Raw genomic sequence first — 26,026 nt, 5'->3', positions numbered from 1 at the left:
CTCTAAAAAGTGTCAAAATTTTGCAGAAGGATTACCTTGGGCTCTTAGAAGTTACTAGGACGATCGGCGCGCTTCGCCGCGCCCGTATTCAATCCACGTCCATTTGTTTATATTCAACATCACATTGCCATAGAAGACAGCAAGTTATATGCAGCAGAGGCCGTAATGAAGAAAAAGGCCAACCAAAACACGTCTCATATGAAAACGTTAGCACCTTTTAGTTAATATAAGAATTAATTTTTCTAAGGGCAACACAACAGCCAGTTTGCGGAAAAAGGTTTATCATTCTTGTATGTGCCCAACAAATGAGATGAAAGTAAGTAAAACGTTACATTAGTTATAATAACAATCGTGTCCTAGGTACACGACGATCTACCCACAAAAAATCACAACACAAAGAATCAGTTTGTGCATATATAAGAGTGTTTGAGGTCGGTTGATCCCGTCACAGTTAGTTGCACCATGGCGGCTCACCCTGCATGTCATCTGAAGCTTTTGCAAAAATGAGGAATCTCCTCCGGTCATATATAGTCCGCTTAGCCTTAAGGGAGTAACAAATTTACTATCTTGTCAAAGAGTCATCAACCATGCATCGATGTAGTATAGTTTGGCCTGGATAGAGGGAACTGCAAAAGGGAAAAGAAGTGGTGGTTGATTGAAACAAAAGAGATGGCAAAGAAGGAAATGTGTTATAACAGGTTAACTGAAGATGCAAAACTGAAAATTACAAAGACATTCATTTCCACCTCTGTTTACCACTGTTTTTTTGGGCACATCCTCCAAAAACATCCAAACCTTTTTTGTGCACGCCTGAAACAACCGAACTAAGACCTTGCAAAGAAGAAAGAAATAAGATCCTAAGAAAAGGATTTTGTTGTATCTGTAAGGGGTTGGCTTAAGAAAAGGATTTTGGAGTATCTGTAAGGGGTTGGCTATAGACGTGGTAGGGGGAAGCAGGGATCTATGTTCACGGACTTGAGCATGGCAAGTGGACGGAGTGGCCAAGCTGAGAGACCGCTCTAAATCCGGCAATCCTAGAATAGGAAACCAGTTCAATCTTGGGGGAAATCAGGGAGGTAGAGGAAATTAGAAAACGAAGAGAAGAAATTGGAGTACCTAAGAGAGTGGGGAAGAGTTTGCTTCTGATGCGGTGCTTGGAGTACATCGATGTTGGTCGTCTGTGCTAGACGCTGAGGTAGACCGCCTGGGTGATGAACATGTAATTTTTAGACAACCATGGAGTCAAGCATGATCAATCAGAAACCAACAAACCCATGACTAATGCATCTGAAAAATGTAATGCTAATTTTGTATATGATCAAGATGCAAACACGTCTTCCAATCAGTGAAAGAGAATGAAAGTAGATGTTGATCTTGAAGAAGCGTATTAGATAAACACATGTTTGCGGCTTGACTATCTTATTGTAGCGAATGGAAGCAATATACCACTAAGATTAGCCAGGCACAAGGTCTTTGATGTTCACATGTACACTCTACATTGTTTCTCATGTTCTGTATTTAAGTACTTTATTTATGGACACAATGACGACTGTGTGTTATGGGATACAAATAACTAAGTGCGAAAGCACAATGACGACTGTCTATATGGGAAAGAATCAATGAAATTGATATGTACCTGGTCTGCAGAGCAACAGTTTCAAGGAGGTTGGATTTGCATACCATTTGCGTAATGTGTATCCCTGAAACAATGTTTTCCCTACAACATTGAAACTCATGAAGAAATTAGACAACGAAATACCATAGCAGCAAAGGTTACAGGTACAAAGGGATGAGTGCAGTACCTTGAATATGAGCACATCACAGGCAAAAAAAAGGGAAACCCACTGGTGCGCTTGTGTTCCTGTGCATGAACCGCTGGAGAACAAAGGCATGTACATGTTCATTCCGTAAGCAAATCACCACAGTTATAAGCATAAAGGAAGAGTGAGATTTGTATTTGGTATTCTCCATGTCACTTGTATTATGGATTCTGGTCTGATGTCTGGAACTGTATGAAGTCTATCTATGCAGAAGTATCATCTATGTTCCAAATTGAATCAAACGCACACATGACCTGCAACTGGTTGTCTGATTTCAAAGAAAGAAAAGTCCCTGTATTATGTTTAGGGGTCTGCAAAATGCAAACCTAGGATGCTACGCTACTACAGTAAAATGTGCTAGGTAGGAATGACATTTAATCTTATATGAAGCAAAATTAGACCATGAATGATAAATGTTGTTTCTTTTTCAATATGTGAAGCTTGAATATTTCAGTGTATACGTACGAAGTCTGAATCATTTCTGAACAGTACTGGTTGTTGAATCTAAACAGTCTCATTAATACTATAGCCTATGCGAAGTCTAAACATTCCTCCTTTTCTGAATATTTCGAGCAGCAAGGTCCTCATAATACAGTCCAGATATTAGGTCAACCAAAAAAACAGAGCAGTTTTGGTCTGATAAAACAACAATATACACTTACTTTGATGACGATGTTTAGAGATCAATTTTGGAATGTAAACTGTAATGGACACGTCTGAATGACCTTGCATGAGAAGAACTATTTTAACTGATATGGACATGAGGACATGTACACACTAAAGAAGAAAGAAAGGTGAATCGAAACGGGTAATAATGTTCTAACCTGACCATGCTGAGCACGGAGAGGAAATTACAATTACGGAAACAAAAACATTGGATCTTCATGGTTGAGAAGAAGGTCTGGAACTCTTGATTAGTCAGTAAAGCTGAAAAGGAGTTAAAAAAACTAAGATTAGAACAACCAGACAAAAGATGGGAAGAAGATCCATATCCTGCAATATATATGGCAAACTTTGCGTCCAAAAAAACATATATGGCAAATGATTACTCATATAAAGCTCCTAGAATCGGCGCATTCTCAGCACCCTTGGTTAAGGGGAATGGAGAAATGTCACGACGTCGCGAACGCAGCACAGCGGAAAGTAGACAAACAAGGGGATTTGGATTTTAGACTGGGGATTCAGTGTGGTGAAGCATAAGGGGTCCCTGCCGACCTTTTCATCTCGCGGGGATGCCACTGAAGAAAAGCATTGCCGAATACCGGGAAGCTGCAACCTCACGAAGCTGAGGAGAGAGACGATGTAGGAGCTGACCTGAGTATGACGATGGCTAAGATTTAGACGGACACAACCGCAGACTCGGACTATATGGCTGGAACCAGGCCACCACGGCTGGCGGAGAAGAGAACCGATGGGGAAGCTGGGCACGACATCTGGTGACATGGCCGTCGCCAGCGGCGAAGCACCCTAGTGTGGTCTGCTCATACAGTGGTGGGCGGGCGGCGCACCTCGCTATCGTCGTCCTGCGTCGCGGGGTCCGACGGAGCAGTAGAGGCAGAGCAGGGTGGGGGAAAAGATGGATTTTGCGTCCAATGGACAGGGCCCATCGACGTTCCCGCTCCGGCAGGAGAGAGCGGTGTCGCCGGGCGGCGTGGGCGCGGATCCAGGGCGAGACGACGGAGGGAGCGAGGAAGAGGCGAGCAGGTGACGGAGGGAGCGAGGAAGATATCGTGGAGGAGGCGATGCGCTGGACCCAACCACATAAACAGGCCAGGCAATCACAGGACACCAAAAGGAGGCCTTGACACGCACGAGCTCTCGAAACAGAGCACGTGGCAGTGAACAGTACCAGGGGCGCTGAGAATGCGCCGATCCTAGGAGTTTATGGAGTTTAATATTCCCCATTGATCATCACCCAGAAGTGCAGGAATCAACGCAGATTGAAAAATCCATCAAAAGTGAAACACATGATCAATATAAACATGAATAATGAATAGTATAAATGGATATTACTTAGTGATAATCTATTCCATAAGGGTTTCAAGGCCTCCCGTGATCATGAGCATAGCTGATATACCAGTTTTACACTCTACAGAGGTTGTACACTTTCACTGTGAGTCGTGATACCCATATGTCCGGGTTTATAACTCTCAAAACACTTTCAAGGTGAGCAGACAGGGGTCACTATGAAACCTTTTAAAGGTTCGTCTAACATGTTAGGGCCGCCAGGTTTCTGTGCCCTGCGAATGTAGGGCTCCCCTTCCATCAGGCACAATGACACGCAGACTATACACTGACGGATAGAGGCCATACTATATCCAACCCGAAACACATCCTTCTTGCGCCATAAAGGTAACCTCTAACAAGCTAGAAAAGGTCCTCATACTGAGCTAAAGTCAGATCCATGTAGCCCTCACAGCTGTACTGTAAGTCCTAGATGATCACTTACAGATACACTAGTACAGAAACAGGCTGTACTCCCGGTTGGGAAATCCCTTTAGTCCCGGTTTCCCAACCGAGAGCATGAATCCGGGACTAAAGGATCCCTCCTTTAGTCCCGGTTTCTCGCCCGGGACTAAATGTCCACCTTTAGTGCCAGTTGGTAATACCAACCGGGGCTAAAGAGGCCTTCCGGCCTAGCCACGTGGGCCGACCCTTTAGTCCCGGTTGGTATTACCAACTGTGACTAAAGGTTTTCTTTTTTTTCTTTTTTTTTGTTTCTATTTTCAATTGATGATTTGTTTTGGTTTTCGAATAGGTTTTTGAATACGCATTCTACGCTGCTAATAATATACATATTCTACACGCTGATAATGTTCGAACATTTTGTACAAACTAAAGTATGAAACTAACGTATATATTACATGCATATACATATATTGTACATTATTTTATGTACATATAATATGTATATATATTACAAATAAAGCTTGCATTGTATATTCTATCATATCATTGGGATAACAAATTCACTCTATCTGGTTTGGCTTCCATGTTTCGTTCACGTCATTGTAGAACTCGCCGGCGGGATTTAAAACCTGGTCATTAAGAAATCCTACTATGGTCTCTTGAATTGCTTTTAGTTGGTCACGTCGTATGACTTTTTCCTTCAACCATAGAGTCTTCAATAAAAGTTAAAGGAAAAATATTAATATATATATATGTGTTGGTCACGTGATTACTTATATATATGAGCAATAAAAGAAATTGTGAATATATGAATATATTTATATAACGTACTTTGAGGATCTCTTCAGGAGTTCTTTTTGCGTACGCCATGATGAGCTCACAAACATAGTATCTGCAGTAGTTGTTCCCCTGTTCTTGCCTCAGAACCCACTTTTACGAGAAAAAAGATCCGTTGAATTGAAAGCATGCATGGTGTTAATTGAATTATATATATATATATATATATATATATATATATATATATATATATATATATATATATATATATATATATATATAAATGTAGCTAGTACTTACTTTGTGTGCGATTACATCCAGTGGCGCTTTGCAATGTTTTATGTGGTGTTCCTCAATGAAACTTTTCCAAACACTGCGCCCAATAAAATAAAAAATTAATTTGGCCTTTAATAATTATTGCAGTTAAGAGATCGGGGTATATATAGTTGTTAGAGAGACCAAATTACCCTTGGATAGTATCTATCATGTCTTGGTACTCTGTTTGCTCTTTTCTTAACGAGTCTAAGATGCTCAACCGACTATTGGCCATATCGATGACCATCAATATCCAGTGATTGCTGCATATGTTTTTATACACAAATATGATCGACATTAACTAGAGTCAACATATATATATATATATATATGGGAGATAACTTAGCTAGTAAGCAAATAATTGAACAAATGTCCATATGATCGACATTAATTATTTAACACTCACTTGAAGTTATAGGGGAAGAGTATGTCCTTGTTTTGTTGGTACAATAAGAACCTCATGAGATTTTTTCTTGAGTTCAGCTTTCCATTGAGGCGGGGGATTATGGTGTTTGAATACGACATTTGGATCAACGAAACCAACATCATTATCCTTTCTCTTTCTGAGTTCTGTCATCTCATATCTGCATATATAAAAATATAGTGTGAGGATATATAATTTATATATATATGTAGCTTTATATATATATACTTTAATAGTAGAAAATAATCATACTTACAGACAATAGCAGCTAATGAGACTTTTGTCGAGAGAGTCCAGGTGGCATAGTTGGTGTAATTCTAAAAACTCAACATATATAACGTCATCACAACAGAAGTAATGTTGGTTTCTAACTCTGACAGAAACAAAGTTCTCTCCCCGTTCACACGCCGTCATGTACCACTTGTTTAGCAGGTACATTTGCATATCCAGTTCACCTAAGGTCTTAGGGTTGTATAGACTCTTTCCATGTTCAAATTTCTTCCAAGGATTCACTTACGGAGTAGATGGTCCTTCAGCAAGCACTTGGGCAAGGTTCAAACCGATATCCTCGTAAAACCAAGCCAGGTCCTCAAAATCGACGTCCAGTAAGTCTAAGTTTGAACCATATTCATTATGAATGGCAAGAAGGGGGACTAATTGTTGCGATTGTTGTCCGAGTTGTGCAACACCTTTCCCTGCTCTAGTCTTTTTCTGCGCCGCCTCAAATGACTTGGTGAGAGAGCGGTCGTAGTCCGATTTTGGCAGGGTCTTTTGAGATTCTTGTTTTTTCTAGTCCACCTTCTTTCTTCGAAGATCTAGAGGTAGGTAGAAGTACGGTTTCTCCGGGTTCTCCCTCGCTTCTCGTTGCTTTCTTACTTTTTTGAAGAAACTGTTCACATCTTTTTATACTTCAGCATTTAATTCCTTTTCACTTTTCTCGTAAGACAGTTTTTGGGGAATAATTGGATTAGAGGAGGCTTTCTTCTTTGCCAGTTGGTGGGCCAACGGTTTTGTTTGTGGGGCGGACCTCTTAGGAGCTGGCTGCTTCTTGGTCATCAAGGGAGGCAGGGCAGCTGTTGGAGACCTCTTTGGAGGCATTGGAGACCTCCTTGGAGGTGGCGGTGGTGGCGACGTTGCCACCTGATTGCCTAGAGCACTATGATGATCTGGAGATTGAATAATTGGACTTAGGTTGATGGAGGCCCTGCTGTGTGAGTACAAAAAAGAATAATTAGGTATAAGAAATTGTTATTATTAATCATGCATGTCAATAGAAAATTAGTGAAAAAATTGTTTCGTTCACTTTTGTCTGCACCTATTGTCTGACAGTTGAGGAAACAGCGGTGAACAGACCCCGAGAATAATGATGTAGCGCTTGCGCCATAGTATGAATGTCTTCTCTGCTTCTCCTAGAGTCTTCTCCCCATCGCCTCCTAGAATGTCAAGAGCCAGATCACTAAAACCTTTGTTAACTCTATCCACTAAGACGCTAACATATCTAGGTGGTATTATTGCCCCATGGATTCTTGGTGTCTTGGTAGGATCTGGAAGAGAAAAAACACCGAGAGCCACCATGATTGTGGCATTCCCTTTTGGAATATGTAGCTCACATGATGTCAATGGTGCAGTGATGTCATCCACAGGGAAACGTAGCATTGCGTCATCTTGATTTGGCAACTCTGTGGAAGTGCAGCTGCTTTTCAACTGATCAGGGGGGCTAATATTAATATTGATTCTTGGATCTTATATAAGTCGTTAGGGAGAGGAATCTAAAGCATTTAGAAAGTAGCTAAACACTCTAGCCCCCTATTTCTATGTTGCTAAAAAGTCATATTTTAATGTTGCATATACCATTAGTCAAGTTACAAGATCATGGTCTAGTTGAGCACTAGCAAAGCTACCCAATGCACATCCCATAGGAAACAAGGTATACGTTTAATTCTAGGGAATTCCTATTAAGGTCACACATGCAAATATGTATTAAATATATTAAAGTTGACAGGAAATAAGGATAATCACATGCTATACTTGCCTTGAACAAAGTAATCCTGCTATTCTTGCTCATTAAAGTAGTATTCTTGGTCACCCATAAATTGCTCACCGTCTATACTTGATAATCACAACAACATACAAGCATCTAAAAGCAATCATGCATAGCAAACAAAAGCTATATATTAGAACAGTACACCAATCAACATAAAATCAAGATGAAAAGTTTGTAAAACAAATCTACGTCTCACTACGAACACACAGACGCGGAGATCACAAAAATTGGAGCTAAAATAGAGAAGTTATGATTTAAACAAGATTTCCTTTAATAAAATAATAGATTAAATCTAACCTCAAATTTTAAGACTTGAAAACATACTTAACAGTAGTATGAACATGTAGAATACTTAATTACGAACCTAACGCAACTTGAACAGATCAAATCAGAGTTAAAACAAAGATTTTATGACTAAAACAAGATTAGTGGCAAAACTGTAAATAGGTGAAAACATATTTTGGATCTAAACCGAAGAAACTACGCTTTCGAGAGAAGAAAATGTACTCTGGAAAAGTGCTATGGACTACGGGTTAATTTATTCAAAAACCCGAGGGGCTCTTTAGAAAAAGACAGGGACGACGGGTTAAGATCCAATTAATTGTAAGGGCCTTTTTGTAAAAATGCTAGCGAAGGGGTATGTTCTAATCCTAGCCCTTGATCTGGATTTAGATGGCCGGAATTGAATCGAGCGAGGGAAAGAAAGAGCTAATAGGCTAGAATAGGGCCGGCGGCGAGCTACACAGCGGCGCCATGCCCGGAGCGGGCGGTGCTTGTCGAATTCGGTCTACAGACCACCATTGAACGAAGCAAGAGCACAGGGAGAAAGAGGGGACAATGACGGACTCACTAGGACCAAGAACAAGTGCGGAGGACTGACGACGGCATGCGATGGCTACTTGGATGCAACGGTGGTGGACTTCTCCTCGGTGACTTGGACAACGGCGCTAGGGTACAGGCTGATGTGGCTCTGGAGCTCGGAATTGGATGGCACGGGCATGAGCATTTGGTTTTTATGAGGCAGGGGCGACTTGGGGCACAAGGCATGGAGGGCAGCGTGGGCGGCGTGGAGTCGGGCGACAGCGGTGGAGTCTGAACCAGACATGCACGGGAGGAAGATGACCCTGACAAGTGGGGCCTGGCTATCACCGGGAGGAAGGAAAGAAGAGACGCGCGGCGTGGGCGCGCTACTTAGCTGGGCCACGGGGGAGAGGAAAGCAGGCTGCACGGAAAGTGAAGGGGAGCGAGGCGGCTGGCTGCGAAACTAGGCCGGCGGGAAAAACAGGCCACGCAGGAGCTGGGCCAGCAGGCCGAATAGAGGGGAGGGGAAGAAAATCCTTTTCCTTTTTCTTTTCTAATTTCCAAACCAAATTTTGAAATGCAAATTCAAATCAATTTGAAGTTTGATTTCAAACCACACCATTCAAAAATAATATGCAGCAGCATCAATGAATGCACATACATGTTTGTGGACCTATATTTGATTTTAATTTTATAAAGTTATTATTTTCCTAAATTTAATGTCACAAAAATGCATAATTGAATCACTTCCTCCTATTTTAAAATTATGCAAATTTTAGGGTGTTATAATTCTACCCCCTTAAAATGAATCTCGTCCTCGAGATTCAAATGATGCTTACTCAAAAATATGCGAGTATGTTTTCCTCAAATTCTCTTCTCTTTCCCAAGTAGCCTCATCTTCTGTATACTAATTTCACTGAACCTTACACATCTTTATAACTCGACTCCTCGTAACTCTTTCTGCTGTCTCCAAAACCTTTACTAGAAATTTCTCATATGTAAGATCTTCCTTAATTGTAAGTTCCTTTAGCAGTATCTTCTCCTCTAGTACACACAAACACTTCTTAAATTGGGACACATGGAACACATCGTGTACACCTGACAAACTCTCAGGCAATTCCAACTGATAAGCCACTTCACCACGTCTCTCTAAAATCTTGAAAGGTCCAAGATACCATGGTGCTAACTTTCCTTTCATGTTAAACCTTCTCACACTTCTCATAGGTGACACCTTCAGTTAAACATAATCCCCTACTTCGAAAACCAATTCTCTTCTTTGAGTATCAGCATAACTCTTCTTTTGAGACTATGCCACTCTCAAGTTATCTCTAATCATCCTTACTTGCTCTTCTACGTATCTTAAAACATCTGGTCCGAACACTTGAGTTTCTCTCGTTTGATTCCAAAACAACGGGGTTCTACACTTTTGTCCATACAAAGCTTCAAAAGGTGCCATGTTGAGACTCTTCTGATAACTGTTGTTGTACGAAAACTCTGCATAAGGCAAACTCTTGTCCCAATTTGTACCATACTGCAATGCACAAGCTCTCAACATATCCTCTAATATCTGGTTAATCCTCTCAGTTTATCCATCTGTCTAAGGATGATATGTTGTGCTAAAATTCAACTTTGTTCCCAATGAACTATGTATGTACTTGCTGCCAAAAATGAGATGTAAATTGAGTACCCCGATCAGACACAATTTTCTTGGGAACTCCATGTAGACATACTATTCTTTCCATATATAATTGGGCAAACCTCGGTCCATTATAAGTAGTCTCGACCAGTATAAAATGAGCAACTTTAGTCAACCGATCCACTATCACCCAAACTAAATCATAACCTCTCTGAGTGCATGGTAATCCAACAATAAAATCCATACCAACTTCTTCTCACTTCCACTCAGGTATCTTCATTGGTTGCAACAATCCTGCAGGCCTTTGATGTTCAACTTTGACTCTCTGATAGGTATCACATAATGCAACATATTCAGCAACATCTCTCTTCAGTCCATACCACAAATACTTCTCCTTTAGATCTAAATACATCTTGGTACTTCTAGGATGAATAGAGTAAGCAGACTCATGTGCCTCACGAAGACTTTCATCTCATATAGCCTTAATCTCAGGCACACATAGTCTTTTCCCAAACCATAGAGTTCCATTATCATCGATATGGAAACCTAGTGCCTTGCCGATCACTATGTTTTTCGCTATGTCTTTCAACTTTGCATCCTACAACTAGCCCTTACATATTTCTTGCTCCAGTGTGGGTTCTATCACCAACTCCACTACATTAGTGACAAATCCCAAGTTCAGTTGCTTAAATTCAGCACTCAACTCACTTGACATAGTTGCTACTTGCACCTCCTTGGTGTAACTCTTCCTACTAAGAGCATCGGCAACAACATTCACCTTTTCTAGATGATAGTGTACCTCTAGGTCATAATCTTTAATCAACTCTAACCATCGATGTTGTCTCAAGTTCAGATCTGTCTAGGTGAATATGTACTTCAAACTCTTATGATCAGTGTAGATATCACTTTTATGTTCGATAAGATAGTGTCTCCATATTTTTAAAGCATGAACCACTGCTGCTAATTCCAAATCATGAGTATGATAGTTTAACTCATGCTTTCTCAACCGTTGGGATGCATAGGCCACTACTCTTCCTTCTTGCATAAGAACACATCCAAGACCTTGACGGGGGGCATCACAATAGATCAAAAAGTTCTTGTTCAAATCTAGCAAAACCAATACTGGGGTTGTAGTCAATCTTTTCTTTAATTCCTCAAAGTTAGCCTGGCACTTCTCAGACCACACAAACTTAGCATTCTTCTCCAACAGAGCTGTCATAGGCTTGGCAAGTTTAGAAAAAGCTTCTATGAACCTCCTATAGTATCTAGCTAATCCCAAGAAACTACGAATCCCTCCCACATCAGTTGGTGGTTTCTAATTCAACATATCTCTCACCTTGCTTGGATCTACTGCTATTCCACCATTAGGACAACATGGCCTAGGAAAGAAACTTCCTTCAATCAAAACTCACACTTGCTTCACTTAACATACAACTTGTGTTCCCTGAGCTTCTACAAGACCAACCTTAGATGTTCAGCATGCTTTTCTTTAGTTTTGGATAATACTAGTATATCATTGATGAATACCACCACAAACTTATCCAAAAACTCCATGAACACCTTATTCATCAAGTACATAAAGTATGCAGGTGCATTGATCAATCCAAATGACATAACAGTGTACTCATACAAACCACATCTCATAGTAAAAGTTGTCTCGGGTATGTCCGTTGCACAAATCTTCAACTGATGATAACCAGAATGAAGATCAATCTTAGAGAAAATACAAGCACCTATCAACTGATCAAACAAGTCATCAATTCTAGGTAACAGATACTTGTTCTTGATAGTAACCTCATTTAATGACCGATAATCAACACATATTCTCTGAGTACCATCCTTCTTGTCAATAAATATAACTGATACTCCCCAAGGTGACAAACTAGGATGCATGAAACCTTTCTCCTGTAACTCCTTTATTTATTTCTTAAGTTCCTCTAATTCCTTAACCCCCATTCTATATGGACGCTTAGCTATAGGTGCAGTTCTAGGTAATAATTCAATAATAAACTCAATGTCACGGTCAGGTGGCATACCTGGTAAGTCATCTGGGAACACATCTAGAAACTCATCCACTACTGGGTCCTCCTTGTTGATGCTATCATAAAGCTGGTTCATTGTGGCTATCGGATGTGCTTGTACTACAACATCGACACTAATTCTATCTCCATTCGGTGCGGTCACAACAACTACCTTCTCTTGACACTGAATAACTGCCCGATTTTGCTTCATCCAATCTATTCCTAGAATTACATCAATGCCATATGTTCTCAGCACAATGGGGCTCACTTTGAACTCTAACCCCCTTAAGGATAGACTAGTCAGAAGACAACGGTAAGAAGCTTGCATACTACCTCCTGGTGAGTTTACTAATATATGATCTTTCATGGCACATAAGGTATGCTATTCGTTCTAACAAATGCTTGTGATATGAAAGAATACGAAGCTCTAGAATAAAAAAGAACAGTGGTAGGAGTGGAATTAACATCAAACGTACTGAGCATGACTTCTGGTTACGCAAGTGTCTTCTCTGTAGACACATGATTCACCTTCCCTTAATGCGGTGGCTTCTAGTTGCTATTATGCCTTTAGGGGGTTTGCTGGTTGGGCTTCTCAGGATAGTTATATGACAGGTGACCCTCCTTTCCACAGCAAAAACACTAGTTGGGGTGCTAGGGGCACTGGCCTTCATGGGAGTGTTGTTAGGCGTTCCCTAACGTGGTGTCTGCTGGTCATTCTGCTACTGAGGACATTGATTTCCATTCTACTGCTAGTACGGTGGACGCTGCTGGAACTAATTGCGTTGAGGATACTAACCATGATTCCACTGATTGGGTGGTCCCTGGTACCTCTGTTGAAAACCTTGCTGAGGGTTGGTGCACGGACGAGTATTGCTTCCAGAGGCCTATCCCTAAAGCCTCCTCTTCTTGGCCTTCATCTCTTTGCGCTTGTTGTCAATAATAATAGTGTGATTCACCAATGTCTGGAAATTGGGGTATGTATTGGATATAAGCTAGAGTTGCAGACCATCATATAGACCCTTGAGAAAGCGGCATTGCTTATCAACATCATCAGCCACCTCATTCGGAGCATAATGTGACAACTGAGCAAATTTGTCACGATACTCAGCTACAGACATGGATCCCTATTTTAGAGCTCTGAATTCCTCCTACTTGAGCTCTATCAGTCCTTCAGGTATATGGTAAGATATGAAATTCTCTCTAAATTCCTATCAAGTGACAGGAGGAGCATTAGCGGGACGTCCATACTCAAATGACTCCCACTAGTCTTGAGCTTCTCTTTGGAGTTGTCCTGACGCGTACAACACCTTTTGCTGGCCATCGCACTGTACTATATTGAGTTGCTTTTCCATTGCACAAAGCCAATCATCTACTTCCAGTGGATCGGTGGCATGAGAAAACACCAGGGGACGGCCCTTCAAAAATTCAACACGCTTGCCACGCGGTGCTCCACCAATGGGTTGATTCTGCTAATTCTACACTAGAGCTTGCATAAGCTATGTCTGCACTGACAAAAGTTGCTCAATAGTCGGTGGTGGTGGTGGTGGTGGTGGATGTGGGGGAACACCTCCATGACCTCGGCCTCTTCCTCTTTCAGACATCTGACATCCAACACAAATATTTAAAATTTAGAGATTTTCGAATTATAAACACTTATAAAGATACATTCTAAAATTTTTTGGATGAGTTCCAACATTAGCAGCTCATTAAAATAGTCATATCTTGAGTTTCAGGTTTCCAAAAGAGTCATCCTTTATATGGTTGGAAAGATTATGAAATTATCTATAACTTTTATTCAGACCACATGCCCAGATTCTGTCGTTAGTTTTCTCAAAAACAGGACACAACCGAAACTGTTCCAGATTCCAGACTGCGCAGAAACTTCAACTTCAAACAGCTATATCTCTCAAACCAGATCAGGTATAGGAGTGATTCTGGAGGCATTGGAAAGATACTTAAGTCTAGTTGTTCCCATAAAAATTTCATAATTTTTTGTCTAGTAGATTTAGATTGGCATTGAGATAAGGACAGACTGCTCTAAAAAACAAATTCTGATAGAACAAGATATACCAAACCCAACTATTTATTTATTGACTCAAACGTTAATATTTCTAAGTATGAAACTTGCGAACATGCCCAGAAAGTTTCAGCACTCATTACAAAGATCGAACTCACACATAAACATAATAATAAATCAACTAGGCACATCAAAGTTCACACCACACTACTAGACTCAACTTGACCCGTGCTACTAATGTCTTATTACATAGAAAGGACTCCAACACCTATGGGTGAAATTTATGGGGAAGCTCCTCGTACATCATTGGCAGGTTGAGGCACACCCTTTGCTCATCTATCACTTGTTGGTATCTCTTAAGGGTCGCCTTCTGTGCTTTCAACTGATCTTCCAGATGTCGATTCTTATCTACTAATTATAGGCATAGTTCACCATCACTTGAGTAGTGGGATCCATGCCTTCAGGGTCTATTATTGCCCATCCCAAGTAAGGGTGTTGGCGAGGGAGGAAACGATATTGATCTTCCTTCATATCATTAAAGCGACGACCACGGAGACCCATGCAGGCTACAGCGGCTGCATCTTCAATGCTATCCTCCTTGGTGGCACAGTGAGCGTGATGCGCATAGTTAGAGTCTAGCTAGTAGGCTCCCTTCTCTTCATCCTAGATGGAGATGCACACCCTGGTCTTCTAATAGGTGTCCTCCAAAGGGTACGTATGCTCGTTGCAAACGTACTCCACAGCTGTGTCCCAATCACCATAGTAGGTCTGAAGAATCTCCATAAGTCGGTGGTGCGAAACAAAGGATTCACACCCCAACTTGTATCAGACCTTCGTAGTCCATCCCAAGGGAGGGATCGGCTCATCCTCTTGAACGATGTCCTCATCATCATCGTCAGACAATTCGACGACCTCCACTTCTTTGGGTTCTTTTTGTTTAGCCTGTTCCAGGAATGGCTCAGGCGTAGGTGCAGGTACTGGCGAATCAACTTCTTGCTCCAAGGGTTCCTCCTCCTCCTCATGTGGATCCATGTAGTCATTCAACCCACGAGGCGGGTAGTACCCTCCGGTGCTGATGCAAGCGGTCTTATTGGCACAGGGCATCTACATAATTAGATTTAGTCAGATTAGAAGCAATAATTTTCATAACAGAGTGAGGCAAAAGAAGCATAAAATTTGGCAAGTAACAAGGGTGAGATGGAAAGCATGAAATGAGTGAAGCAAAAGAGGCTAAAACGACCATTGCTAACTAGGGTTGCGTTCTATAGTCAATACGGCTCTGATACCAAATCTGTCACACCTGTTTTTAAGGATAGATTGGGATGTAAAATCTTATGCACGCCCAGAGATCAGTCACACACATAAGCCAATAAATTATGAATAGTATCATCACAAGTGTTTATTACATCATGAATAATAAGACAGAGTCTTCACATAGATAGAGCGGAAGTATAAAGAAAAGATCTCTCGTAGAAGCTCCATATCACAGGAACGTCGACTGGTTGACCACAAGTCTAGTATTCCTCAGGGAAATCGTCATTACCATAGCCATCTGTTACCCATCCAGGATTTTTATCCAAATAATGAAAATAAACAAGTGTAAGTACATGTCGTACTCAACAAGTGTAACATAGGGTTCATGAGGCTCAAAAGACTTGACATAGGTTTAACAACATTCAGCTTTTAGTTGTCACAACTTTTAGCAGATGAGTAGCAACAAGTTGTCTTAATTCCCAAAGTGAAACACATGATCAATGTAAACATGAATAATAAATAGCATAAACGGATATTACTTAGTGATCATCTATTCCATAAGGGTTTCAAGGCCGCTCGTGACCATGAGCACGGCTAATATACCAGTTTTACACTCTGCAGAGGTTGTACACTTTTACTGTGAGTTGTGATACCCATATGTCCGGGTTTATAACTCCCAAAACACTTTCAAGGTGAGCAGTCAGGGGTCACTATGAAGCCTTTCAAAGGTTTGTCTAACAAGTTAGGGCTGCTAGGTTTCTGTGCCCTACGAATGTAGGGCTCCCCTTCCGACAGGCACAATGATACGCAGCCTATACACTGACGAACAGAGGCCGCACTATATCCAACCCAAAACACACCCCTCTTGTGTCATAAAGGTAACATCTAACAAGCTAGAAAATATCCTTATACTGAGCTAAAGCCAGAGCCATGTAGCCCTCACAGGTGTACTGTAAGTCCCGGATGATCACTTATAGATAAGTCGTTAGAGAGAGGAATCTGAAGCATTTAGAAAGTAGCTAAACACTCCAGCTCCATGTTTCCAAGTTGCTAAAAAGTCATATTTTAATGTTTATTGCATATACCATTAGTAAAGTTACAAGATCATGGTCCAGTTGAGCACTGGTAAAGCTACCCAATGCACATCCCATAGGAAACAAGGTATAAGTTCAATTCTAGGGAATTCCTATCAAGGTGACACATGCAAATATGTATTAAATGTATTAAAGTTAATAGGAAACAAGAATAATCCCATGCTATACTTGCCTTGAACAAAGTACTCCTGCTGTTCCTGCGCATCAAAGTAGTACTCTTAGTCACCCATGAATTTCTCACCGTCTATACTCGATAATCACAACAATATACAAGCATCTAGAAGCAATCATGCATAACAAACAAATGCTATATATTAGAACAGTACACCAATCAACATAAATCAAGATGAAAAGTTTGTAAAACAAATCTATGTCTCGCTACGAACACATAGACACGAAGATCACAAAAATCTGAGCTAAAATGAAGAAGTTATGATTTAAACAAGATTTTCTCTAGTAAAATAATAGATTAAATCTAACCTTGAATTCTAAGAGTTGAAACACATACTTAACAGTAGTATGAACATGTAGATTACTTAATTACGAACCTAACGCAACTTGAACGGATCAAATCGGAGTTTAGTGGCAAAACTGTAAATAGGTGAAAACGTATTTTAGATCTAAACCGAAGAAACTACGCTTTCTAGAGAAGAAAACGTACTCTGGAAAAGTGCTATGGACTGCGGGTTAAGTTATTCAAAAACCCGAGGGGCTCTTTAGAAAAAGACAGGGACGACGGATTAAGATCTAATTAATTGTAAGGGCCTTTTTGCTAAAACGCCAACGAAGGGGTATGTTCTAATCCTGGCCCTTGATGTGGATTTGGATGACCGAAATTGAATCGGGTGGGGAAAGAAAAAGCTGACCGGCCGGAATAGGGCCGGCGGCGAGCTACACGGCGGCGCCATGGCCGGAGCGGGCGGTGCTTGTCGAATTCGGTCTACGGACCACCATCGAACGAAGCAAGAGCACGGGGAGAAAGAGGGGACAACGGCGGACTCACCAGGACCGAGAACAAGTGTGGAGGACCGACGACGGTGCGCTATGGCGGTGGTGGACTTCTCCTCGGTGACTCAGACAATGGCGCTAGGGTACAGGCGGCTACGGCTATGGAGCTTGGAATTGGAAGGCACGGGCGCGGGCATCCGGTTTTTATGAGGCGGGGGCGGCTTGAGGCACAAGGCACGGAGGGCGGCGTGGGCGGCGCAGAGTCGGGTGGCGGCGGTGGAGTCCGAACTGGACACGCGCGGGAGGAAGATGACCCTGACAAGTGGGGCCCGGCTATCAGCGGGAGGATGGAGAGAAGAGACGCGTGGCGCGGGCGTGCTGCTCAGCTGGGCTGGGCCGCGGGGGAGGTAAGCAGGCCGCACGGAAAGCGAAGGGGAGCGGGGCGGCTGGCTGTGGAACTAGGCCGGTGGGAAAAACGGGCCGCGCAGGAGCTGGGCCAGCAGGCCGAATAGAGGGGAGGGGAAGAAAATCCTCTTCCTTTTTCTTTTCTAATTTCCAAATCAAATTTTGAAATGCAAATTCAAATCAATTTGAAGTTTGATTTCAAACCACACCATTAAAAAATAATATGCAACAGCATGAATGAATGCACATACATGTTTGTGGACCTATATTTGATTTTAATTTTATAAAGTTATTATTTTTCCTAAATTTAATGTCACAAAAATGCATAATTAAATCACTTCCTCCTATTTTAAAATTATGTAAATTTTAGGGTGTTACAATTCTACCCCCTTAAAATGAATCTCGTCCTCAAGATTCGGACGATGCTTACTCAAAAAGCTGCGGGTTGATCTACCCCACAAGTGTGAGGCAAGGCATATGATTGCGAGAGGTTGTAAGCACTATCTTGCCTTACTTTTCAACCAGGTGAAGCCTATGACAAAACACAATCAGAAGCTTAAAGCATCAGTTTCGGTCATACACTACACTGCTCAATTTCATCTCAAGTGCAAAGACAGAGGTCTTCTTCATCTGCCAGTTGATCTACCCCACAGTCAGGACTTCCCAATCCTTCAATATGCAGATGATACTTTGATTTTCATGCAAGGGGATACAAGACAGCTTTTCTTTCTAAAAGCTCTTCTCCAAAGTTTTGAAGAATCTACTGGATTGAAGGTAAATTACTCCAAGTCTATGATGATACTAGTTAATGTTCTAGAGGATAGATTTGAGATCTTAGCACAAACTTTTGGATGCTCAAAGGGCTTTCTACCTTTTATTTACCTTGGATTACCACTCAGCCTATACAAACCCTCAGTTGCTGATTTTTTGCCTCTAGTCAATAGATGTGAAAGACGTTTAGTAAGCACCTCTAGTTTCTTGAGTGAAGCTGGCAGATTGCAGCTTGTCAATGCTGTTTTTAGTGCCTTGCCAACTTTTGCCATGTGCATTTTCTTACTTCCAAAAACTTTCTTTAGCGTGGTTCAGACATCAATAGCAGAAAGGTACCTAAAGCTGCATGGAAATTGGTATGTGATACTAAAGATAATGGAGGCCTAGGAGTGTTAAACCTTCGGACTCACAATGAATGCCTTCTCCTCAAGAACTTGCATAAATTCTATAATAAAGCTGACTTGCCTTGGGTACACCTTATCTGGAATCAGTATTATCAACAGGATAGGCTTCCAATCACTGGTGCTAGAAGAGGCTCATTTTGGTGGAGAGATTCTTATATTTGTTGGAAACTTACAAAGGCATGGCCTCCTCAATTGTTAGAAATGGTCATTCTTCATTCTTTGCTCTGGTTAGATGTTTGGGATAATAACTTTCTTTCAGTGCAATGGCCTCACCTGTCTTCTTTTGCCAGAAACAAGTATATAACAGTGTACCAATCTTTTCATAACTTTTCAGCCCAAGAGCAGCCCAAGAGCTTTTCCATCTTCCTTTGTCTGAAGAAGCTTTCCTAACCTCTTTGCTGAACTGCATTTACAAGAGGAACCTGATATTTGGACCTATATATGGGGATCCACAGTTTTCACCCCAAGCAAGGCATATAGTAAGCTCATTGGAACCAGACAAGTGCATCCAGCTTAATTATAAATGGTTATGGAAATCATCCTGTCAAAACAAAAGAAAGATCTTTTTCTGGTTGTGGCTCAAGAACCGTCTCAACACTAGGGCTCTACTAAAAAGGAAGAATATGGTACTGGAGGTTTATGATTGTGAACTGTGTAACCATCAGATTGAGGAAACTATGGAGCATCTCTTCCTTCTCTGTCCTTTTGCAGAAGCATGTTGGGTTACTCTTGGTCTCATTGTTCCACATTATGGGGACTGCTTTGCTTTTCTAGATCATGCCAAAGCAATGCTGCATGTGCCTTTCTTTATGGAAATCATAGTCACCATGGCCTGGTCAATTTGGGAAGTCAGGAATGATGCAATTTTCAGGAATATTGCACCCTCAATAGCAAGTTGCAAGAGGATCTTTAAAAGAGAATTTGCTTGGATTATTGTTTGAGCAAAAGCGAGTTATTATCCTTTGATTGTTCAATGGCTAGAGGCTTATGTGTAATTTGTATGATCTTTTTAATCTCCTTTTTTTGTTTCATGATTCGACACTGTAAAACTTTTGTTCTTATTTTAATAAAAGACCAGTAGGGGGCATCCCCTCCTGTTTCACTCAAAAAAAAATTGATTGTGACCCACTAAGGGCTTATTGGCAAATTAGCAATCCCTTAATTTCAGTTTGGGAAACCTTCACTCTATAACAGAAAAGTGAATGTTCACCAAATATATTCTAATTTAATTCACGGTGCAGACAGAGAACATATCAACGTGCTCATTCTTCATAAGCAATGACTAATCGATCACTGTTGGGCGCGGGATAGCACTCGGCTTCATTGCGACCATCTTGATGTAATCCTTCCTGACCTTCTTTAGTGTCACCACCACATCCTTCATTGTCATTCTTTGCTCCGGCGAGTCAGCTGAGCAGAGCAAACCCAGCTCCATCACTGCCACAAGAAAGCCATTCAGGCTGCTGGTAGCAGAAGCATCATCAAGTAGAATACGACCATCCACGACCTGGACAAGCCCTTCAGGAAATGCCTGATGGACCCAATGCCTGAGGCTCAGTTCACCAACAAACATAGCATCTGTGGGTCTCTTCCCAGTAAAGACTTCAAGGAGCATGATCCCATAGCTAAACACGTCGCTCTTCCGTGAAGCTTTTCCAACAGAGCCATACTCTATCCATGAAATTCATACACACAAAAGATAAATAAAAAAGATGGAACAATAGCATCACTTATATGCCACATGATTAAATAGTGAGACAACTTAATGCTGGATGGTTATTGATTAATCAACTGGATTCAACAGCTGTGGAAGAGGTACTGAGTATTTTCCATATGTTTGAGAATTGGGTTTGACAGACCCTCAGAGTAGTATTTTCCTTCTATTTGGGAATTGGCCAATAGGAATTGATGTAGGTGAGTAAAAAACATTTTTTTGCTTGATACTACTTCTCTGTTGACTTTTATGGTTAAAATGAAATGGCATTGTCATCCCTTGCAGGTGGTCTCTTCATGGGCTTCAATTGGTTGCATTTTTGGTTCTTACTTCAATGTAGGGAATGGCATCCTAACTATTGGATCAATTCATATGTTAGAGAAGGCTATCATATAGGTGTTTGCCTCACATGGATGGAGATTTAACAATAGGATCTGTGCAAGCTGGAAGTTTATGTTTATCTTACTTGGCTATGTTATTGTTTCTACTAATTGGGCATTTAGTCCACTTAATATAGAAATTAGGTAACTAGTCCCTTTGACGCAGAAGCCACAATGAAATTCCACATGTAAAAGGACTAAAGGAGTAAAATGGGTACTGGCGTACCTGGTGCCATGTATCCAATTGTTCCAGGCATGCTTGCGGAGATCATGGAATTTTCATCACCAAGCAAAATCCTTGCAATGCCAAAATCCGCCACATGCGCAGTCATGTCCTCATCAAATAGCACGTTGCTAGGCTTCAAGTCGCAGTGTAGGACCACCTCACAATGCTCATGGTGTAGATACTCCATTGCCATCGACACATGTAGCATGATGTCTAGCCTCTCTATGAACCGCAATTGTATTCTTCCGTTGGAGTGTAAGAGCTCCTCTAAGCTCCCATTGGGCATGTACTCAAGCACCAGTGCTCTGAAGTCTAGATTGGAGCAGGTGTTCAATATCTTTATCAGGTTGCGATGTCGAGCCATTCGAAGCACACAACACTCTGCATCAAACCTTGCAATAGCTTGTTCCATATGCATGTGTATAACTTTTATGGCAACCACCAGACCATTGCTCAGCTGGCCCTTAAAAACTTTCCCAAAGCTTCCAGAACCCAACATGTTAGCATCACTGAAATTTTCAGTAGCACGAGCGAGTTCATGGTAGGAGACTAATTGATGATTAACCATGTCAACCATACCAGCGGAATTCCCTTGACGCTTCTTAACTTTCTTAAGCATTACACATAGGCAGAAAGCTACAGCTCCAACAGATATGATGATTGTGGGGAGTAAATATTTTAGAATGTGAGCATAGCCCCGATGAGTAAATGTTTTGCTTGGGCATGGAGAAAACCCTAAGCGTAAAGCGCCACATAGCCCTGGGTTCCCCTCCAAGGATCGCCGCGTGATATTTGAGAAGACACCTCCTTCTGGTATGTGACCTTGAAGCTTATTGAAGGACAAATTCAAACTAGTGAGTATGGTAAAGTTAGCCAGGTACTTTGGGATGGCTCCGGAGATATTGTTATGGGACAGGTCCAAAGTTTGCAAGCTTGTCAGCTTCTCAAAAGAGGGTGGGATCGGGTCATGAAACGAATTGAGTGATAGGTTCAGGTAGCTCATCATCTGAAGCTGCCCAAGTGAATCTGGCAGGCTACCAACTAAGTGGTTGGTAGACAAATCCATCATGTTCATTTGCTTCAAACTTATATCAATTGGTAATGCACCACTTAACAAGTTTTGAGACAGATCTATTCCGAGGAGCCTATCAAGACGAAACAAGCTCGGTGGTATGGTAGATGTGAACTGGTTATCACATAATATTAGGATCTCTAGTTTGGTGAGATTACCGATGCCTCTAGGAATGGAGCCAGAAAATTGGTTGCTGTCAAGGTATATGATTTCAACATTCTTCAGGATTGCAGCATTCGAGGGAATGGTGCCAGACAGCCTATTTCCACTGAGATCAAGCCATTGGATACTGTCCATCATCATGATTGGTTCTGGAACTGGGTTCTGAAGCTGGTTTCTTGCGAGATCTAGAATCTCAAGACCAGTCAAGTTAGAAACCGTAGCCGGAAGACCACCAGCAATCATGTTGTCGGATGCATCGAAAACTTGCAGATAGCTTGAAAGGTTCCCAACGTGGTCCGGGACGAGGGTCCCGGTGAAATGATTCGTGTGGAATTGAAGTGCTGAAAGCATACTACATTTTGAAAGAACAGACAAGAATTTGAGATCCCCTTGCAGGTGGTTTTCTGCGAGTAGAAGTTCCGTCAGCGAGTTCATGTCACCGATCGTCATAGGCAACGGTCCATCCAACATGTTTTGTTCCAGTTCCAGGTAAATCATGTTAGACAGGTTACCGAGAGAAGCAGGAACAGGTCCAGTCAGTAGGTTGCTGTAAAGATTCAACACTGAAAGTTGGCGTAGCTGCCCAAGCTCTGGTGGAATGGGTCCTGTAAGGTTACATGACTGGAGTTCTAGCAGACGTAGCATGGTGAGGTTGCAGAGTGCAGCTGCGATTGGAGCTGCGTCGAAGTGATTCTCATACAGGCTGATGACTTGGACAGCCGTCAGCTCGCCGAGCCATGCAGGGACGACGCCCTGAAACGAATTCACGGACAGGTAGAGGCTTTGGAGGCGCCGGCAAGCTGCAAACCCGGATGGAATTAGGCCGCTGAATCGATTTTGATGGACTGAAAAAAACTCCACAGCAGGGAGGCTGAAACTCGTGTTGCCCGGTCCCGATATGGCCCCGGACAATCCATTGATGGCCAGGCTTAGAACACGCAAGGCAGACATGTTGAAGACGCCCGGTGGCACCGGCCCGGAGAGATTGTTCACCTGCAAGCTGAGGTATTGCAGCAGTGGCAACGAGCCGATACAACGTGGTATCGGCCCTGAAAGGCTGTTGTTGCCCATGGCGAGGTGAGTCAGCAGGGGAGTGTTGTTGAACAAGTCGTTCGGTATGGAGCCAGTGAGGTAGTTTCTCTGGACGTTCATGGCGCGGAGCTCACGCAGGCGCCGGAGCTCCGGTGGGATCGGGCCGGAGAGGTGGTTGAATTGGAGGTGAACGAGCTGGAGCATGGTGAGGTTGCCTATGGCGGCCGGGACGCCACCGGACAGGGCGTTGTGGCCGAGATCGAGGAGCTTGAGGCGACGCAGCCTGCCGATCTCGCCTGGGATTGCGCCGGCGAGGCTGGCGTTGGTGAGGTTGAGCACGGAGAGGAAAGAGAGGTTACCGAGGTGCGGGCTGAGCGCTCCATGGAGAGGGACGTCTGCCAGCTCGATGGCAGCTACGCGCTGCCGCAGGCGACCACCGCAGGATACGCCCACCCATTGGCAGAACGACGTGGTGGCGGTCCAGTTGCCGCCGAGGATGCCGGCGGGGTCGGAGAGCTGCGCCTTGAAAGCCAGCAGCGCAGCGAGGTCAGTGCTGCTGCCGTTTCGCTTGCTCGGGCGGCCTGAACGTGAAGAAGCTGCAGCGATGGTTGTGGAGGTGGAGATGATCAGCAACAACAATATGGATATGGAAATTGGAAAACTAAGTGATGCCATGTTTGGGGTGTGGTGTAGTGTGGTGTAGTGCATTGACAGCAAGAGTTTGCAAGCAATCCGAGTTCTTAAGTAACATAACATCCAAGGCCTTCACCACTGGTCAACCTAAGTTGTCGCAAGCGCAGCAAACACGGAGTTTGGACTAACAAGTGGCAAGTTCCATGTTTGATAGTGGAATGGCACTATGGAGAATTGGAGATATTGGAGAATAAAGTTCTCACGTCATTTCAGAAGGAAATGAAGTCCTCACACCTCACTGAAACTGAAAGTCTGATCAAACCCTATTCGATCAACAGTTTGTACCCATCGTGCACTAGATGCTAGTATGTGGAAATTAAAGTTGGCATTTGGGAAGTGGTGGATATGATTGAAATTTGAAAGTTGTATTAGTACTTTCCGAAAAGGGGTTTTCAGTCAACCGACTTTGAGGCGTCCTAGATATGCACATCTTGTTCAGCTGTACCATTTTCCAAAAATTTCTATGTACTCTCTCAATTCCAAATTATAAGATGTTATGTATCTAGACATAGCGTATATCTGAGTATATAGAAAAAATTACATATCTAGAAAGCCAAAATGTCTTACAATTTATAACGGAGAGAGTATAATCTAGTAATAAAAACATGAGACGACACATCAATGCTTTCGCACTCCTGATTCGACTAAAATCCCGCAAGTGGGATATGCCTCATGGAGCTAGTTATAAGTATGTATCGTCTACACGTGGACTGGTATATAGATGGCCAAAATTGCCGCCTGGCATGGCCTGGTACGGGTCTGATAAAAGCATGGCCCGATGAGGCCAGGCCCGACATGGTGGGCCCCGATAAATTATTGTCGGATTGTCTCTGTTCTAGTAGACCGGTACGCATCACCGACTTTTTTTTATAATTTAGCCTTTTTCATCAAAATTTCACATTTATACACTGCGTGTCAAAAAACCATCTTTAGACCCTGGACTCGGCTCTGTGATCTACGGCGCCGAGGTAACACATCTCGATGCCATAGGTCACGGCGCCAAGGTAGGAGGTCATGGTTGGCGTGGCTAGCGACGTTGGCGCTGACGTGGCCAGAGGTCGGCGCCATGATTCACGGTGCTGACCTCGGCGCCGTGAATCGTGGCGCCGACCTCTAAATTGAACCCTAACCATAAATTATCATGACTTGACATATAAAATTTGGTTGCATTTTTACTATGAGATGACATATAGAACATGTTGAAATTTGGCTAAAGTTTGTGATTTTACTGTGACTCGGATATGTTAGAAGTTGCTACAAGGTGGTGACAATTCCATGATCTCTGCGAGCATATGCCTTGAACAATTGGGTACATGGCACCAGGTACTACCTAGTACCTCTTCTACCTTTTTTTACATAATAATGGGATTTAAATGCCTGCGGCATTCAAAAGTGCATAAAACCAGTGTCGCGATAACTTATAAAATTGCCATATTAAGTGGACTAAATGATGCCATTGCCATGTTTGGGGTGTAGTGTAGTGTAGTGCATTAACAGCAAGAGTCTGCAAGCAATCGGAGTTTTTAAGTAACATAACATCCAATGCCTTGACCACTAGTCAACCTAAGTTGTCGCAAGCGCAGCAAGCACGGCGTTTGGACGAACAA

At 42.4% G+C, this 26,026-nt stretch overlaps 1 protein-coding gene and 1 long non-coding RNA gene across 7 annotated transcripts; both read right to left on the bottom strand.

The window, feature by feature from the left end:
- Positions 1-255: 255 nt before the first annotated feature.
- On the bottom strand, positions 256-2,811 carry LOC136509260 (uncharacterized). Of its 6 annotated transcripts, none has more exons than XR_010772300.1 (4): positions 2,645-2,811; positions 2,483-2,545; positions 1,803-1,875; positions 636-1,717 (listed from the first exon to the last, which is right to left on the bottom strand). It is a non-coding gene; the product is annotated as an uncharacterized lncRNA (long non-coding RNA). The 6 variants fall into 6 exon arrangements; XR_010772301.1 differs by having other exon boundaries at positions 2,483-2,536; XR_010772296.1 differs by lacking the exon at positions 2,645-2,811 and adding an exon at positions 256-626 and having other exon boundaries at positions 747-1,717; positions 1,803-2,619.
- A 17,468-nt stretch (positions 2,812-20,279) lies between these two features.
- LOC136509009 (probable LRR receptor-like serine/threonine-protein kinase At3g47570) lies at positions 20,280-24,428 on the bottom strand. The gene is made up of 2 exons (XM_066503805.1): positions 21,461-24,428; positions 20,280-20,811 (listed from the first exon to the last, which is right to left on the bottom strand). The coding sequence occupies exons 1-2, from the start codon at positions 24,399-24,401 to the stop codon at positions 20,423-20,425; spliced, it is 3,330 nt and encodes a 1,109-aa protein (XP_066359902.1). The 5' UTR covers positions 24,402-24,428; the 3' UTR covers positions 20,280-20,422.
- Between the last annotated feature and the right edge of the window lie 1,598 nt (positions 24,429-26,026).

The sequence above is a fragment of the Miscanthus floridulus genome, chromosome 15 (genome assembly GCF_019320115.1).
Source record: "Miscanthus floridulus cultivar M001 chromosome 15, ASM1932011v1, whole genome shotgun sequence".
NCBI lineage: Eukaryota > Viridiplantae > Streptophyta > Magnoliopsida > Poales > Poaceae > Miscanthus > Miscanthus floridulus.
This window is presented reverse-complemented; position numbering and strand designations above follow the sequence as displayed.

Coding starts and splice junctions, on each gene's coding strand:
- LOC136509009 (XM_066503805.1), bottom strand. CDS start 24,401: ATGGCATCACTTAGTTTTCCAATTTCCATATCCATATTGTTGTTGCTG. Junction 20,812..21,460: donor AATTGGATACATGGCACCAG/GTACGCCAGTAC, acceptor TTTCATGGATAG/AGTATGGCTCTGTTGGAAAA.